Source organism: Castor canadensis, chromosome 6 (assembly GCF_047511655.1).
Source record: "Castor canadensis chromosome 6, mCasCan1.hap1v2, whole genome shotgun sequence".
In the NCBI taxonomy this organism is placed as follows: Eukaryota; Metazoa; Chordata; class Mammalia; order Rodentia; family Castoridae; genus Castor; species Castor canadensis.
Window position 1 is genome coordinate 6,264,756 of NC_133391.1, and position 18,324 is coordinate 6,283,079.

Sequence of the window (18,324 nt, forward strand, 5' to 3'; positions counted from 1 at the left end):
AACACCCACACACAGGAAATCAATGTGAGTCAATGCCCTGTATAGCTATCCTTATCTCAACCAGCAAAAACCCTTGTTCCTTCCTATTATTGCTTATACTCTCTCTACAACAAAATTAGAAATAAGGGCAAAATAGTTTCTGCTGGGTATTGAGCGGGGGGAGAGGGAGAGGGTGGAGTGGGTGGTAAGGGAGGGGGTGGAGGCAGGGGGGAGAAATGAACCAAGCCTTGTATGCACATATGAATAATAAAAGAAAAATGAAAAAAAAAGACACAAAGCATGTATGGGGATGGTGTGTGCACCATGTGGAACTTTAGAATAATTAAAATCTATAATGGGTTTATGAGACTACCAGTGAAGTACTAAATCTTCCTACCATTTCTCCTTGAGACTATGGGTAGGGAAATCATATCACTTATTGTGTAAGCTAGAATGTTTTCAATTTTCATGAAACATTGGTGTAAACTGCTATTGCCCTGGGCTCACACATGGAGGACATATTGTCACTTAGCTATGGGGTCCACCCAAGTCCATTTTGAACAGATTTTTATGTTCTTACAAGGAATAGTATTAGTTTTTACAGCCTACAGAAATTATTCTGCCATCATAGCAACCTCACCCCTCTTGAGTTGGGGAAGAGAAGCTTTATAAGGATCTTGAGCAGGAGGTGTGGTGAAAGAGTGATATTCCTCGCTACTCAACACAAGTGGTTGCTCCTCTGTAATGAGCTAAGGAGGAATCAGCTCTGGACACACACTCTGTGCTTAGGCTATACCTAGGTAATGGTCCTCTTTTTTGAGTACAGGGTAGGAACTATTGGGAGGATGTGGCACCAAACATGTATGGGGATGGTGTGTGCACCATGTGGAACTTTAGAACAATTTAAATCTGTAATGAGTTTATGAGACTACAAGTGAAATACTAAATCTTCCTACCATTTCTCTTTGAGACTGTGGGTAGGGAAATCGTATCATTTATTGTGTAAACTAAAATGTTTTCAATTTCCATGAAACATTAGTGTAAACTGCTATTGCCCTGGGTACACATATGGGAGACATAGGGTCACTTAGCTATGGGGTCCACCCAAGTCCATTTTGAACAAAAATTATTCTGCCATCATAGCAACCTCACCCCTCTTGGGATGGGGAACAGCAAGTTTACCAGGAACCTGAGCAGGGGGTATGGGTAAAGAGTGATATTATAGCTATTCAAAACAGGTTGTTGCTCCTCTGTAATGAGCTAAGGAGGAACCAGCTCTGGGCACACACTCTGTGCTTAGGCTATACCTAGATAAAGGTCCTCTTTTTTGAGTACCCTAGGTAGAGTCACTTATTCGACCTTTGTCCTGTCAAGCACAGTGATGACACACCTGCTATTACCTACCCTCCATTCACACTGCTGTAGTTTGTCTGGTTATGAGTCTCTGTCTCTCTGGGACTGAGTACCTTGAGCTTAGAGATGAGTCTAACTCACCTTAGTGTCCCTGCCGCCCATGACAAGAACAGCTGCATCATTGGTACCAGATACACACCTCGGGGGGCATGTGATAGGAGCATAGATTTGTCAGATGATCCTTCAAGTATTTCTAACACTGTTGGCACTCTGTCTGTCTTGCCCTGTCGTGTGAATGACCCCACTCTTCTCGCTGCCTGTGTTGCAGAAGAATTGGGAGGAGATGCAGGTGTTAATTCTCCATGTCTCTCTCTACTCAGCATCTTTGGGGCCTACAGCATGGACGTGATCACTGGCACCTCATTTGGAGTGAATGTCGATTCTCTGAATAACCCACAGGATCCTTTTGTGGAAAAAAGCAAGAAACTCTTAAAACTTGATTTGTTTGACCCAATACTCTTCTCAGTAGGTATGTGGACTGCCATTTCATTCTCTCTTTCCCTTGTGAAATAACACCACTGAGATACAATTCACGTACATGGAAGTAACCCACATAACCTATAAAACTCAATGTTTTTAGTACATTCAAAGATATGTGTATACATCACCACTGTCAATAGAGAATTTTAAGTTAAGTCAGAAACACTGTTCATTTTAACAAGCTCCTCCTCTACCTCCCTCATGCCTAAGACATACCTCATATACTTACTGACTGTATAGATTTGCCTATTATGGATTATATGTATGGTATTGTGCAATCCTTGCCCTTTTGTCTGTCTTCTGTATTATTATGTTTTTAAGGTTTATTAGTTGACCCTTAAAGTATGGATCAGTACCTCATTTCTTTTGAAGGCTGAATAAATTCTATTGTAGAAATGAAGTACATTTTGTTTAGCCATTCATCAGTTGGTAGCATTTTGGATTTTTTCCATCCTTTGACCATTGTATTTCTATGAATATTCTTATACAAGTTTGTGTTGGAACACATGTTCTCAGTTATTTTGGGGTATCTACTCAGAAGTGGAAGTGCTAAATTGCATAGCAGTTCTATGTTTAAGTAAGTAAGTGATAAACTATTTTCTGTAACACCTACACCATTTTAAATTCTTACCAATAATAGATACCTGTTGCAATTTCTCCATATCTCAACTTCTTATTTGCTTTTTTCCATCATTTTGATTACAAACATCCTAATTAGCATGGAGGAGTAGCACATTGTGATTCTGATTTGAATATCCCTAATGATAACGATGGTGAATGCCTTTGGACATTTTCTTTTTGTTTTTATTTTTTATTTTGCAAAATACTGTACCTCTTCATGATGGTTTCATAGTATTTACAGTGTAATTCAATTATATTCACTCCCCATCATTCTTCTCTATCATACCCTATCCTCCTCCTCCTGGTCACTGTTCCACAAATAGCCCCACTTTTATGTTATATCTCTTTTGTATATTTGTAATCTACTTTATGCATGAGAGAAAACATTTTATTTTTCTGAGCCTTGCTTATTTCATTTAACATCATGATCTCCAGTGTAAATGATTAATTTTGTTCATCTCAGTGGCTGAATAATCCTCCATTGTGATTGTATACCACAATTGCTTTATCCATTCCTCCATTGATGGGCACTGACTTCATCAGTTGGCTATTTAGAATAGCACTCCAATAAACATGGGTGTGCATGTTATCTCTATCCTGTACTGATTTACATTCCTTCAGACGTATTTCTAGAAGTGGTATCATCAGGGCATATGGTAGCTCTGGTTTTGGCTTTTTGAAGAACCTCCATATTGCTTTCACCCAGAGCTGCACTGATTCACATTCCATCCAACAGTGTGCAAGGGTTCCTTTTCCTCCACATCTTGCCAGGATTCTTTGTTCATTTCCTTGATGATGGCCATTCTGATCCTCTGGGGGTGAAGTGGAGATGGGATCTCAGTGCAGCTTGATTTGCATTAACTTTATGACTAAGGATTTTGGACATTTCTTCATGTCATTTGTACTTCTTTTGCAACCTGTCCCATTTATTTACCTATTAATTAATTGTGTTGTTTGTCCTTTCGTGTTAGGTTTTTGGAGTTCTTTATATATTCTGGATATTAATCATTTATCAGATGATTAGCTGGAAAAGACTTTTGACGACCTGTGCAGGCTATCACTTAATTCTGGTAATTGTTTCTTTGCTGTGCAGAGCTTTACAATTTGATTCAATTCCATTTGTCAATTTCTTTCATATTATTTCCTGAGCTATTGGAGTCTCATTCAGAAAGTCATTGCCTGTGCTGACATCTCAAAGTGTCTTCCTTTGTTCTCCTGGAATAGTTCTAAAGTCTCAGGTTGAACTTTAAGGTCTGATCCATTTTGAATTGGATTTGTACATAGTAATATGTAAGGATCTACTTTCAGTCTTCTGCATGTGGTTATCCAGTTTTCTCAGCACCATTTATAAAAAGGAGTTGTCTTTTTTCCAACATAAATTTTGCCACCTTTGTTGAGAATCAGGTGGCTGCAGCTGTGTGGGCTGATCTCTGGGTTCTCTGTTCTATCCCATTGGTCTTTGTTTTTGTGGCAGTGCTATGCTATTTTTGTTATGTGACTCTGTAGTCGAATTTGAAATCAACTATGTGATACTTCCAGCATTGGTTTTTTTTTTCAGGATTACCTCAGTTCTTTGAGGTCATTGTATTTTCATATAAATTTTAGTATTTTTTTTCTAATTCTGTGAAGAATGTCATTGAAATTTTTATGGGGATTTCATTGAATATGTTAATTGCTTCTGATTATGCAGCCATTTTTACAATATTAATTCACTGATGCGTGAACATGGAAAGTCTTTCCAGTCTTCTAGCATCTTCAATTTTTTCAGTTTTCTTTGTAAAATCTTCCTCTTACCCTAGGTATTTTTTAGACTGCTGTGATTGAGATTGTTCTCCCTGACTTCTTTCTCAGCACACTCATTATTAACATTTACTAAGCTATTGATTTTTGCATGCTAATTTTATATGTTCCTAGTTTGCTGCAAGTGCTTATCAGATCTACGTTTTTGAGAGATTCTTTAAGATCTTTCAAGCATGGATTCATATTGTCTGCACATAGGTATAATTTGACTTCTTTATTCCTTGTTAGCATCCTTCTAACTTATTTCTCTTGCCTATTTCTTTGAATAAGAATTCAAACATTGTAAAGAATGCAAAGAATGGACATATTTCTCTCATTCATGATTTTAAAGAGGATCCTTCAACTTTTTCCCCATTTACTGTAACTTTGCCTATGTGTTTGTAATCTATAGCCTTTAATAAATTGAGGTATGTTCCTATATTCCTAGTTTCTTTGAGGTTTTTATCATGAGGGTACATTAGATTTTGTCAAAGACTTTTTTTACTTCTACTGAGACAATCATGTGATTTTTGTTCTTGATTCTGTTTTTGACCAATCATTTCTTCCCTGGAAGGAAACCCACTTCGTGGTGATGAATAATCTCTTTAATGTGTTGTTGAATTCTGTTTGCAAGTGTTTTATTGAGGGTTTTTGCATCTACATTCATAAAAGATACTGGTCTTTAGTTTTCTCTTTTTATTGTATCCTTACCTGGTTATGGTACCATGGTAAGAAGGGTTTCAGAGACTGTGTTGAGTAGTGTTCTTTCTTTCTTACTTCATAGGATAGATTGTGGAGTGTTAATTTATTTTATTTTAAAATAAATTATCTTAAAGTTCAGTAAATTCAGCAGTGAATCCATTCAGTCTTGGGCTTTTATTTGTTGGGAGACTTCTTTATTGCTTTAATCTTATTGGTTGTTATAGACAGTTAGATGGTTCCGTTTTGCAGATGTATGGGTCTAGAAATGTATCCATTTCTTCTAGATTTACTAATTTATTGGAGCATAAATTTTCAAAGTATCCCTAATGATCCTCTGCATTGCATTGGTAGCTGTTGTAATATCTCTCCCTGCTTTTCATCTCTACTTTTGTTTATTTGGATCTTCTCCCTCTATTTTTTGTTAGTTTGGCTAAAGGATTTGTCAACCTTGTATATATTTTTGATGAACCAACTCTCTCTTTGCTTCATTAATGTTCTGTCCATTCCATCCCTGATCATTATTATTTGTTTCTGTTTACTAATTTGGAGTTTGTCTTGTTCTTGTTTTCAAATACCCTGAGGTACATTAGTAGGTCACTTATTTGAGATGTCTAATTTTTACTGTGTGCACACAGATATAAAGTTCCTTCTTATATCTGCCTTAGCTGTGTTCCAAATGTTCTGGTAAGTCTTGCTTTCATTTTTCACTTGATTCTAGATTTTTTTTAAATTTCTTCACTGATTTCTTTGGTGATCCAATGAGCATTCAATAGTGTATTGCTTCTTCTCCATGAATTTATATAGTTTCTCTTGGAATTTATTTCTCATTTTATTCAATGTTATCTGGTAAGTTATTTGATATATGTATTTATTTCAGTTTTATTTATTTATTTTTACATGTTTGTTTTTGAAATTTATTTGAAATTGCTTATTACTATTTAAATATTTAAGATGATGCTTTCCAATGGCAAAAATAAAAAGGGATTTTCTTTTTTATTGTTCTACTCTGTGGGGATACATTGTGGCACCCACAAAAGTTCTTACAATATATCAAATATGTCATACTTGAACTCACCTCCTCCACCTTTCTCCTTTATACTCCCCTCCCCTCATTCCTGTAATTGTTTCAACAGGTCTCATTTTAACATTTTCAAACATGTGTATACAGTTTCATGGACTAAAATAAGATCTGCTATAAAGAGTGTTCCATGAGCTGCTGAGAAAAAATGTGTATTGTTTAGCTATTGGATGGAATTTTCTATAGAGATCTGTTATGCCCACTTGATCTTTGGTGCAGTTTAACTCTGATGTTTCTTTGTTGGTTTTTCTTAGTCTGAATGATTGATCTATTGATGACAGTGGGGTTGAAGTCACATACTATTATTGTGTCCTGTGTTATATCCCTTTATTGCACTAACAGTCCTTTCATAAAATAGGTGCACAAAAACTCAGTGAATTTATGTTTACAATCATTATGTCTTCTTAATGATTGATCCTTTTGACAGTGACTTCCTTTATCTCTTCCAACTAATTTTGGCTGGGATTCTACTTTGCTAGATATGAGTATAGGAACTCCTGCTTGCCTTGAAATTCCATTTGCTTAGTATATCAGCTACACTTCCTTTTCTCCTTCTCAAAAGCTGTTTATATTGTGTTCTCAATTTTACCTTTCAAAATGATTTCTTTTTTTGTTTTGTTTTGAGCAGTACTGGAGCTTGAACACAGGGCCTTAAGCTCACTAAGCAGGTGCTCTACCACTTAAGCCACTTTACCACCTCAAAATCATTTCTAATTGTAGTTTACGAGTCTTCTTTGATCCAATTAGTTATTTAGGAGTATATTGATTAGTTTGCACATATTTGTGAGTTTCCCAATATCTAATATTTTTCTGGCTTCTCTGCATTGTGATTAGGCAAAATAAGCTGTATTATTTCTGCCCTACAGCTCTCATTTCAATAGCACGGTGAATTTCAGGCACAGACTAAAACCTGGTTGAGCCAAAGAGATTTTAGTCCAGTCTGAAAAAATATAAGAAGTCCAGGAATTTAATCATTTTGCTACTGCAACAATGCAGAAATACTCAAAGATCTCCCTCCTATGGCAGTGTCCCTGGGTGTGTCATGCCTTTGCTCTTCCTGTGGCCTGGAGCCCAAAGATCACAGAAGGAATGGCTCCTGTTAGAGAAAATCTGATGACTTTTACTGTTCTGAGTGTTTGAATAAATGTAATTGTTCCAGGTAAATATTGCATTTTCACTAACGTTTCTTATCTTCTTTCTTTCCTCTATAGTACTGTTTCCATTCCTTACATCGTTTTATGAGGCATTAAATATTTCCATCTTTCCAAAAGTGTCTACAAATTTTTTTAAATCTTCTGTAGAAAAGATAAAAAAAGACCGCCTCCAGGATAAAACAAAGGTAAAATCTGGTGGTGTGGTTCCATGAGGATGTTCAGTGGTAAATAATTAATTGGGAAATATACATACTATTTCTGTTCTTCTGTGTTTTGTAAAATTAGATGGAGAACCCTAGGTTGAGAACAGGGTTGTATAGACTCTGTGGAGAATGAAGAATGTAATGATGGGGAATGAGGATGTGAGATGTGTCATTGAGAAAGAGTTTGATATGTCATGTATAAATATTTGGAGATAAGACCTTTACCACATCCCACAAAAAAGGAACCTTTGCACGTGATTGGTGGGAATATGAATTAGTAAAGACATTAAGGTTAATGCTGTGGATATTCCTCAAAAAATTTAAATTTTCATTTTTGCAGTGTAGAGGCTCAGACCCAGGGCCTCACACATGCTAGGTAAGGATTCTACCACTGAACTATAACCCAAGCAAAAATTTAAAAATAGCATCACACAATCCAGCCATCTTCCTACAGGGTATATATTCAAATAAAATGAGATCAGTATAGTTAAGAGAGATCTGAACTCCCCTGTTCATTGCAGCGCCATTTAAAATATTTTTATTGACACAGTAAATGTTCGTGGTAATGGGGTTCAGTATGATGTTTCAATATATCATTGCATCATAATTGCCACAAAATGACAACAATGTTAAGTGTCCACCAACTGATGGTGTATGGTGGTATATAGAACAGGAATATTATTCAGCCCTAAAAGGAACAAAATCCTGTGTTTTGTGGCAGCATGATTGGGACAGGTGATCATTATGTTAAGTGAAACATGCGTTTCATAGAAAGTAAAGAACTGTATGATCTCATTCATATGTGGAATCTAAAAATATGACCTCATAGAAGTGGAGATACAATGGTGGTTACCAGAGGCAGGGGAAGGAGATGGGGGAAGGAGATGGTACTCAATGGGTACCAACTTATAGTTAGATAGCAGATAAGTGTTCTCATACCTCTAGTAAATGTAGAGTAGCTATAGATAACAATGATGTACTATACATTCCCTAAAGCTAGAGCAATGAATTTTGAAAATTTTCAGCTCATCATGACCTAAGGTGGTTGTAGGGCTTCTCTGGACACTCAGAACAAGGATGTCTTCAGGCCAAGGAGGCAATACTACTTTCCCCAGGTGTCACTGAAAATGTTTCAGGATCCCAGGATGGTGGAATATTTCAAGATGCTTGCTGCAAACTTGCTGATTCTCCCTGGAAATGGATGGAGTTTAATCTATGGGGTTATTGTGTATTAAGAATGAAGGCAGGAGAAAGAAGGAAGTCAAGGATTTCTTCCTGAGCAAGCAGGTGTGACACGAGAAGGTGGTCACTAACTGGCCAGGAGTCTGTGTTCAGAGCCAGAGAAACTCAGGTTCAGTGACAGCAAAGATGAAAAGCTGCTGTAAATAGCCTGATTTCTCTCAGTAAACAGTCTGCTTTCCAAAGTCTATAAATGGATGGTTTTGATCCCTGAAGAATTAGGCAATATGAGGTAGACTTTTGGACTTAAAGGGGCCATATGCTCATAAGGCAGGTGAAGTTTAACATTCTGACCTTTTTCTGAATTTATGAGTGACCTTCTGTCTGAAATGTCTCTTTGTTCTTCCAGCACCGAGTGGATCTCCTTCAGCTGATGATTAACTCCCAGAATTCCAAAGACACAGAGTCCCATAAAGGTAACCAAGGATGCTTCACAGTCTACAGATACGGAGGCTCAGAGGGTGGAGCTTGCTCTGGAAACCAAAATCAATTTCCAGGAAGAGAAGCATTTTTGCAAAACTTCAGAAAGATATGCACTCTAAATACTGCCTCCAAGGGTCTCTCTCTCTTTCCCTCTCTCTCAGTCTCTCTTCCTCTCTCATCTTTCTCTCCCTCTCTAATCTCTTTCTCCAGCTGTCTGTCTCTCTTTCTCTGTCTCTGTCTCTCTCTCTCTCTCTCTCTCTCTCTGGTCAATTTAAAGCTACCAATGATTTCACACCCATCTGCAAAATTAATGAATATTTCATTTTTCTAGAGAAGGGCAATAGGTTGATTCCAGCTTGCCAGGGCAAATATGTCTATGCATACATCTAGTTGTACATTTATCACTCAGTCATGTGTCTGTCTGTTTATCAACCATCTAGTTCAACACGTCTTTCTGCAGGTCAGGAGATAATCTCTGGTCTCACGGTTCAATACGGTAACCTAGATACATGTAGCTATTGAGCACTCAATGTTTGTGTAGTGCCACCGAAGTACTAGAGCTTAAATTATATTGAATTTTAATTAATTTCAATTCAAATATCCATACATGAAATGTAGCTACCACACTGAATGGTCAAGCTCTAAATGCAAAAGTTATAGTAAATTTCAATTCAACTTCATGAGGCTCAAGCTCATTGAGAAAGTAGTTTGATCGTTTAATCTGCCCACGACCACATCACTGATGTCATCATTAGTCAATGTGAACGCTGTAGAACTTTAACACTCTCTTATTATTTTTAAATTCCATTTCATGTTTTGGGTAGGTGCCATGATTATTTCAGGGCATTACCTACTAAAGGTCCTAGTGCATTCCCTGATCAAGAGGCCAGTACCCCAGGTCTTCTAATACCTGATGCCTTCAAAAGTTTAATCCCCATTTCCCAACCTACTTTGTGCACATTGATCATCATGATTAATGAAATTTCATATATTGACTTGGTTATAGGTCTACTGTGGGTTTGAATTTATGCCTTTCTAATAATGTCCAAGAAGTACCCGAGGATGCTGGTCCAGAACCATACTTTGAGAACCAAGTTTCTTTGTACCCAATATTTTTCCCTTAGTTCCTCCAAACATGCTTAGATAAGAGATCCTTTAATTTCCCATACACTAAAGCCTTAGTGTTGCAAACTCTTCCAAAGTGTTTCAAGCTCTGTTTAGGTAGAATAATTTAAAATTTCCTGAAGGAGAATGCTCCTTTTTAAGTACACAAATTAGTTATTCAGATACCTAAGGAGTGTACAGATAACACTGTATATGTTAGAAATATTGTATTTTAAAATTAACTAATTGTGACTTAGTGAGGTTGGCAGAATGAGCACAAGATGGACAGGTGTAGGGTAGCCTATTGAAACCATTATTTGGATTTTTGTTAATCTAAACTGTGATGTTCGGTATTGACTGTCTTTATCTAAAATGTGTGTTCTCTTCTATTAGCTCTATCTGACCTGGAGATTATAGCCCAATCAATTATCTTTATCTTTGCTGGCTATGAGACCACCAGCAGTGCTCTTTCCTTCGTTACATATTTATTGGCTACTCACCCTGATGTCCAGAAGAAATTGCAGGAGGAGATTGATGTGACATTTCCCAATAAGGTGAGGGAATGACATCATACCTGGATAGGGAGAAATGGTGAAGTATTAGTAAGAATGACAACTTATAATTTCCAATGGGAATTTTTGCACAGAGTTTTAAGCATTGATTATTTCACAAAATCTTCAAGAAGAATCTGAAAAGAAAAATGAAGGGGGAAACATAAGTATAGGATGCTTCTCACAGAAATATAAGGTCTTTGTAAAAGAATATTGACCCCACTGTATCCATCGTCTGTCATCAACATAGTACAATAAGGAAACATCCACAAAATCCTAGTGACATGGAAGTATAAGCACATATGACTCAAGTGTCTAGAGAGTTAGTTGTGTTGACATTGGGAGGTATGCTCTGGTCTGGCTGTGGGCTGAGCAAAGGTGACCTTGGCTGGGCCATGCAGGTGACTCAGCTGTGCCCCACACATCCTCACACTCAAGTCATAGAGCAAGAGGTGAAGCAGCCAAGAGAGGAGCCTGGTTGTCTGACTCCAATGCCAAACTCTTAACCTCTACATTATGGTCTCTCTAATATAACACCAAGTGACAGGCATTTCACTCACCCAAACTGAGATTCTGTGGGGTGAAGCTAACTGGACTCTGGCACTGGCATGACTGGTCTGCCATGAGGCAGACACAAAGCATTTTCTGCAGAACTTACTGTCAAGCCCTCAAGCAACAACCAGGAAAATGGTCCTAAAACCAAGGATGGAGCTGAGTGTGTGGGTTCCTATCCTCTGTAGAAAGTTTACTAGAACAGAAATTATGTGTCATGACAGTCTCCTTCTTTCGTCATGTTTGGTGTAGAAAGGACTAGTTTCTCCTCAAATTATTTATACAGTTTTTGTTATGTTATATTGTATTGTACCTTATTATGTATTCAAAAGAGTAGCATTTTAGGCTATTTCACCTCAGTGAAACAAATTTCTCTCTTTTCTATGTACTAAGCACTTATGACCTCTCTGTTGAAAGATGACAATGACTTTGGCATACTTTGTTTAGCATAATTGTCACAATCTATAGTCACATCTTCTCAAGTGAGAAAGCAAAAGCAGTACATATTAATGCTGAGGATTTCAGGCCTTGGGATGGGGATTGTTCCTAAAGATCTCTCAAATTCATGATGCCTTTATACTTCCCCTTTCCCATTAAGCAGTTCAACAGACATGGTAGTTAAAATGCTTTGTCAATGTTCAGATGCTTCACCAACATGAAATATTTCATTGCTTGAATTCAAAGTTACTCCTCAGCTTTATGAAAATATCTTCCTTTCTTTCCAGGCACCTGCCACTTACGATTCCCTGGTACAGATGGAGTATCTAGACATGGTGGTGAATGAAACGCTCCGATTATACCCAATTGCTAGCCGACTTGGGAGGGTCTGTAAGACAGATATTGAAATCAAGGGAGTGTTCATTCCCAAAGGGACTATGGTGATGGCACCAATTTACGCTCTTCACCGAGATCCAAAGTTGTGGCAAGAGCCTGAGGAGTTCCGCCCTGAAAGGTATAGGGTCTGTGGGAAAGGGAACCTACCCTAACCAAGAAAGGGAACCTACCCTAACCATAATACACTTTTTTGAAGTGTATTATGTCAAGTCTTAGTGTAGAAGGCATGGCTGTGATTTTTCGATTAGTTACACAAATGTATTTTTATTTCTGGCAATTTTTTATGTTAAAAACATGACACTTTTTTTCAAAATTACACAAATTGAACAGAAATAAGGATTTTCATCTTAAGACTCAGACCTAAAAAATAATCATTAGGTAATAATGTGACAAATATCCTCAAGAACATATTTCTGTGCATGTAAATCTTAAAATAGAATTGTACCAGGTTAGTGGAGTGGTTTCGGTGGTAAAGTGCCTGCTTAGCAAGTATGAGGCTCTGAATTCAAACTTCAGTAAATGCAAAAAAAAATCTCAAAATAGAATGTACAAAATTTTGTTTTGTTTCAAACAGCTGCTTATTTTATGTAACAGTAATGTATAAGTTTTTCAATATCTCATGTTAATATCTGCAGTCATCCATCTATAACTACAGGTGGTGGTTCAAATTATTTTGAAAAACATGCAGCAATGTTGAGAATGTGCAGAACTTTTTGGTCATTGCTCACCAAATAGCACAATATAAGTATTTGTACAGTATTTACATTATACTGAGTGTTATGAGCTATCTAGAAATATTTGAAGTGTGCTCAAGGATGAGCTTCAGTCCTTTCCAGATATTCTTGCATTTCTTATAAGGCACTTGAGTATCTGTGGGTTTGTTTGGTTGGATCATGGAACTAATCCTCCAACAGACACAGTGCAAAGGCGGTAGTGTGTGTGTGTGTGTGTGTGTGTGTGTGTGTGTGTGCATATGTGCATATTTTTAGGATGACCGTATGCATCTGCCCTAATTTCTTCAATGCTACCTTATTTCAGGTGCTTATGCTTTTTATTCCACTCAGTTTTTCTGTGCACTTCCTTTTGGCTCTCTAAATGTATCACCAACATTAAGAAATGTTTCCATCTTGTGTTTGGTTAAAAATTCCTTCCTGGCTCGGCCAGTGTGCTTGTGAAAATGCAGGCTGAAGAACTGAGGAGGCCTCTTCTCTGATGGTTAGGCAGCCTCACTGAGGACAGAGGAGACCTCAGGTCCTCCTGGTCCTGTCTCTGCTGCTGTCCTGGGCCAGCTCCTTCACACTCAGTTTACTTCCTGACTCTTCCACAGCTAACTCATCTGCTTTCTAGACATCTAAGAAATTGAAGGTGTCTTGAGTAAACTCTTCTAGAAACTTGCAGGTCCTTGGCCACATTTATGGTCTAGAAATAGTTAGATTTTCTCATTATTTTATTGGTAAGCAAAGTAGATAATGAAGTTTTACAACAGGAGGCCTCTGATCTACTCTTTTATTGGCCTCTTACTAGGCATTTCCTGAGGGCAGGGATGGTGTCTGGTTGGCCATGGTGTCTCTAGTGGTACTACAGAGTCTACACATAGTGACTTATTAAAGGAAGAATAAATCCAGGTTGACAGAATCTTCAATTTTCTAGGCAAGAGGACTTCAATGTTTCTTCCAGCTCAGCTCTTCTACTTCCTGTATACTCACAAATGTAAAAGCAGAGCCAAGTCACTGTATTTATAAGATTCATTCAATTATGAAGCAGACAGTAAGTGTTCACCGTGTATCAGAAACTAGTCCAGGCTGTGATCACCCAACTTTTACTAAATGTCTATCATATAGAATGCTTAACAAGTATAAAATTGTAACCTATAGGAAAAAAATCTATAGAATAGCTTTAATGCAGCTCCATGTCCCCACCTCCTTCCTCAACAACCATCCACCCACATCATCCCTATTCTACCACAACCACCCCCTGACTCTCATGTTTCTGTGAAACACATCACCTGTATATATTTCAAAATGTTCTCCACAATACAAAAAGATTTTAAAATACATAACCAGAATGCCATTCTCGCTTTCCCCACATCATCATTTTTTCCTTAAAACACTCAGTAGGAGGGGAGATGGGATATAGCAATAGAGGGAGTGAATATGATCAAAGTACATGATGAGAATTATGGAGAAGGTCATGACGAAACCCCTTACTACAGGCAATTTAAATTTGTGTAATATTTGGGTCTAGCCTCCAAGAATTTTATACCCTAAAGAAAAAGCTAGAGAAGGAAATTGATGATATTACAGCAGAGTAACATTATATTCCTTTGTAAATTATCTCAAACTTTTCAATGATGTATGAATGGGATGAAGAACAATAAGGAGAAGGAGAGGGAGATGCAAAGAGGAGGAGGAGGGAGAAGGAAGATGGAGGGAAGGAAATAAAAAGAAGAAAAGAGAGGAAGGAGAGGGAAAAATGGAGAGGAAAGAAGAGAAACAACACTTCCAACGGTGGGAGGCATTTTTCCTGCTGCCTCAATGATTCAGTGATGCACAGAAGGGTAAGTTAAGGCAGGAGCATATTTTCCTTCCATTGGTCTCATTTCCTGTGTTTCAGGGTATGAACACATCTCCACTACAAATGGAGTTTTAGTGTTTACTAAAGATAAATTTCGTTTAAATAGCACTCATCACCTCTAACAAAACTTAAATCTCCTCTAGGATCAGGAGAAAGGAAAGGATTCAGTAGCTTACAATTCCTGTGGCAAAACCACAGCAGCATTTCAAAGACCAGCCCAGAAACTCATGCTGTCTACTACTGGTTATGGATGTCTGCAGGGAACCCCAAATATGTAATTCTTGTGATTTTCCTGTTTCACCAACATGTTCTCATCCACTGCTGCTACACCAGGTTCAGTAAGCAGAACAAGGACAGCATTGATCCGTACATATTCATGCCTTTTGGAAATGGACCCAGGAACTGCATTGGAATGAGGTTTGCTCTCATGAACATGAAAGTCGCTCTCGTCAGAGTCCTACAGAACTTCACCTTCAAACCTTGCAAGGAAACACAGGTTAGTATAATTTCTGAATAAATCTATTTTATGGAAGTTCTTTTTAACAAAGGGACCTACTTACAGAAAATTATGCATTCATTCATCTTTTAATACTTTATCCTTTGGGCCAAAGAATCTTTCTTTGTTCCGTTTATTTGATTTTAAGGTCATTTGATTTTGGAGCCACACCTTTTGCTTTATAAAGACTAAAAATAGAACGACCATCCATAGTCATGCAAATAAGTATGACACAATTATGTTCAGTGTATTTGAATTTGAACAAATTTTTAAATTCAGCTTTATATCAAGTTGAGATAGAATGCCCTGTGGGCAATCGTGATGGACAGGGATCGTGTCGTCATGAAGGTTGAGTGTTGCTCTCCTCTACAAGAACTTAAAGAAACTCCCTGAACACAGTGATTTATTTCCAGGACTCACATATTTAATGTCTGTAGACTTTCTGCTTAGGAGAAAGGACAGATAGAAATTATTTCCACCTTATTTGTGGCTGTGGGGCAGCTGTGTAGTTCTCCTGTAAATGTACAGTCAGGAAGTTCATTCTGAGATAATGGAGGGCTCTGGAGCCTTAGGGATGAGACAGACACCCTCGGCAAGCTCCAGGTGTTTTCTAGGCTGGAGAGTCTCAACCTCATGATAGATTCTTTGTCTTTCCCTACACCCTCTCTGTACTAAGATGAGAAAATTATTCAAACAGAGAACTCACCACCACTAAAACAATGACTCTAAATATGAAGTAAGGGTTTAATGATCGTCTCAGAAATTCCCTATTTCTGCTATCCTTTGCTGTTAAAAGATGTTAGCAAAGAAAAGAAATAAACCATGAGCTACATGCTGGTGACTCACACATGTAATCCTAGCTACTCAGGAAACAGAGATCAGGAGGACTGCAGTTCAAAGCCAGCCTGGGCTAATGGTTCCCAAGACCCTATCTTGAAAAACTCTTCACAAAAAAATAGGGCTGATGGAGTGACTCAAGGTGTAGGCTCTGAGTCCAAAAGACAGTACCACAAAAAAAGAAAATAAACCAAAATTCTTCCTGAATTTCTCTTTAATCATTAAACTGAATTTGTTTAGTTGGAAGAGATGACAGGATTCGTTAGAGGTTGAGCGCTGCTCATATAACTAAAAGGTGAAGTATTTATTCAAAGTTATCTTGCAAAAGCCAACAAATAGAATGGTAGAGGGGGGTGAAATCAAGTATGACATATTTCATATATTTTAAGAACTTTTGTAAATGTACCCCAACCCAGCACAACAATTTATAAAAAAAGATCCAACACATACAAAATTAACTTTTTATGGCTTTTCAGAAATAGGTTGCCTTAATCTCTAAGAACTTAGTTTAAATTTTTAACTCATCCTTGTGCTTAAAATTATATCAATAAGCAAGCCACCATGATTTTTTCACAGCATAAGTGCTCATAAAATATTTTTTCCAATGAACAAATGAATGCTGTCACTACCTAGTCTTGATAGAGATTAACAAATAAGTAGAAGGTATTCAAGATAGGTGATGTTAAAAGTATTTTTCATGTACTTATAAAGCATTACTGTCCTTATTGTATCTTTTCTTCATTGTTTCTGTGATTGGTGGCACTTCATTGATTGCTTGTCATTGTGTTTACCTGTTGCAGATCCCTATGAAATTAAACACACAAGGACTTCTTCAAGCAGAAAAACCCATTGTTCTAAAGGTTGTGCCAAGGGATGGGATCATAAGTGGAGCCTGATTTTCTCCAGACTCCTGCTACATTCTTCAAGGAAGTCAACCAATTTTTTATAATTAAAACTCAGAAATGAAGATGAACTTAATCTTCTGCACTTGATTAGTGATTAGAGATTCTGGACACTCATTGAGCTTGCTCAGTGTGTGTGTAGTGTATTGTCAACTATGTAAGAGAAAGGAAGTGACTACCACAAAGCCTCTGCCTCTCTGGTTTTCATGGAAGTATCACTTTTTACCCCGGTTATCACCATCAATTCTTCTGAGCTCTGAACAGAGAATAAACATTTATTACCAATTTTATCAATTGTTAATGAAAATAAGGATTATTGTGGGGGCTCTAGTAGTGAAATTTATATCAAATATTTCATTTGCAGCATTCTACAATCAGTATTTTATTGAGAAATTCCAAATACCACTCTACAAAAGAATGATCCAAGGTTTTCATGCACACTGTGGGGGAGTGGAGATCTATAAAACTGAATGAGGAGTTAATTTGTGAACATCACATTCAATGGTCATGTGCAGTCTGTTTCAGGACTCCAATTTGATTATTGTAATAGGCAGTTAATTCACTGTGACTTTGCTCATTGCTTGGAAGGGGTACTTATAGTATAATTCTGGTATTTTAAGTACATATTTTTGTAACACTGTCCTGAGACAGTGTATTTTACCATGTTATTAGTTTTGATTTAATGTTTCTATCCCATTCCCCTGATGTTTCTGGAAAAGAGAAAACATGTATTCTTATATTTCTTTGTATTCCACCCTCACCTTCTAGCTATGTTAACACAATGAATATTGAATAAAATTATTTCTTGGTCAATTGATTCTGGAGCAATGCTGAAAGCACTGATTGGATTCAGCTGGTTTCTTTTATTTCACCTTTCCACCCATTGCCTTCCTTTCTCTTTCTTTCCCTTCCCTATTTTCTCCTTCCCTTCCCTCACTTAGTCTTAAGGCCATTGGATAGGATATAAGTTGTGGGCACACATTGTAGTGGAGAAGGTAGTCATGGTGGCTTCAAGTCAGAGATCAAATAGGATGAGGAAATCACAGCCTTGCCTGGGTGTGGAGCCCATGCAGGGAGGAAATGGGGCCTTGCAGAGGCATGGCCTGAAAAAAGTTACCACTAAGTAGAGTGTGGAAAACTCAGGTGAGTGAGTTCAACAAGAGTGATGGAAGTCAGGATTGTCACTGTTTGTGAGGTGAGTTACTTATTCAGAAAGGGAGAACACTAGAAAGAACCCTATGGAATAAGTCTGGGGTGGAATCTAGCAGTGTTAATTTATGCTTTTCCAGAGAGAGCGAGAAGGGAGGGGAATGGAGGGCAGAGGAGGGGAGAGAGAGAGGATAAGAGAGTTAATAGAAGAGAGAGGGATGATAGAAGATAGATGATAGCCATAGATAGATGAT

The 18,324-nt window shown here is 37.5% G+C and overlaps 1 protein-coding gene across 1 annotated transcript in view; it reads left to right on the forward strand.

Moving 5' to 3' along the window:
* Positions 1–17,738, forward strand: part of LOC109702005 (cytochrome P450 3A9-like) — a 32,277-nt gene extending 14,539 nt beyond the window's left edge. The window contains exons 7-13 of the mRNA XM_020187447.2: positions 1,713–1,861; positions 7,264–7,391; positions 8,998–9,064; positions 10,569–10,729; positions 12,004–12,230; positions 15,020–15,182; positions 16,820–17,738. Of these exons, the coding sequence (XP_020043036.2) occupies positions 1,713–1,861; positions 7,264–7,391; positions 8,998–9,064; positions 10,569–10,729; positions 12,004–12,230; positions 15,020–15,182; positions 16,820–16,915 (991 nt within the window). The 3' untranslated portion in view covers positions 16,916–17,738. The remainder of the gene's footprint in view (positions 1–1,712; positions 1,862–7,263; positions 7,392–8,997; positions 9,065–10,568; positions 10,730–12,003; positions 12,231–15,019; positions 15,183–16,819) is intronic.
* The last annotated feature ends 586 nt before the right edge of the window (positions 17,739–18,324 follow it).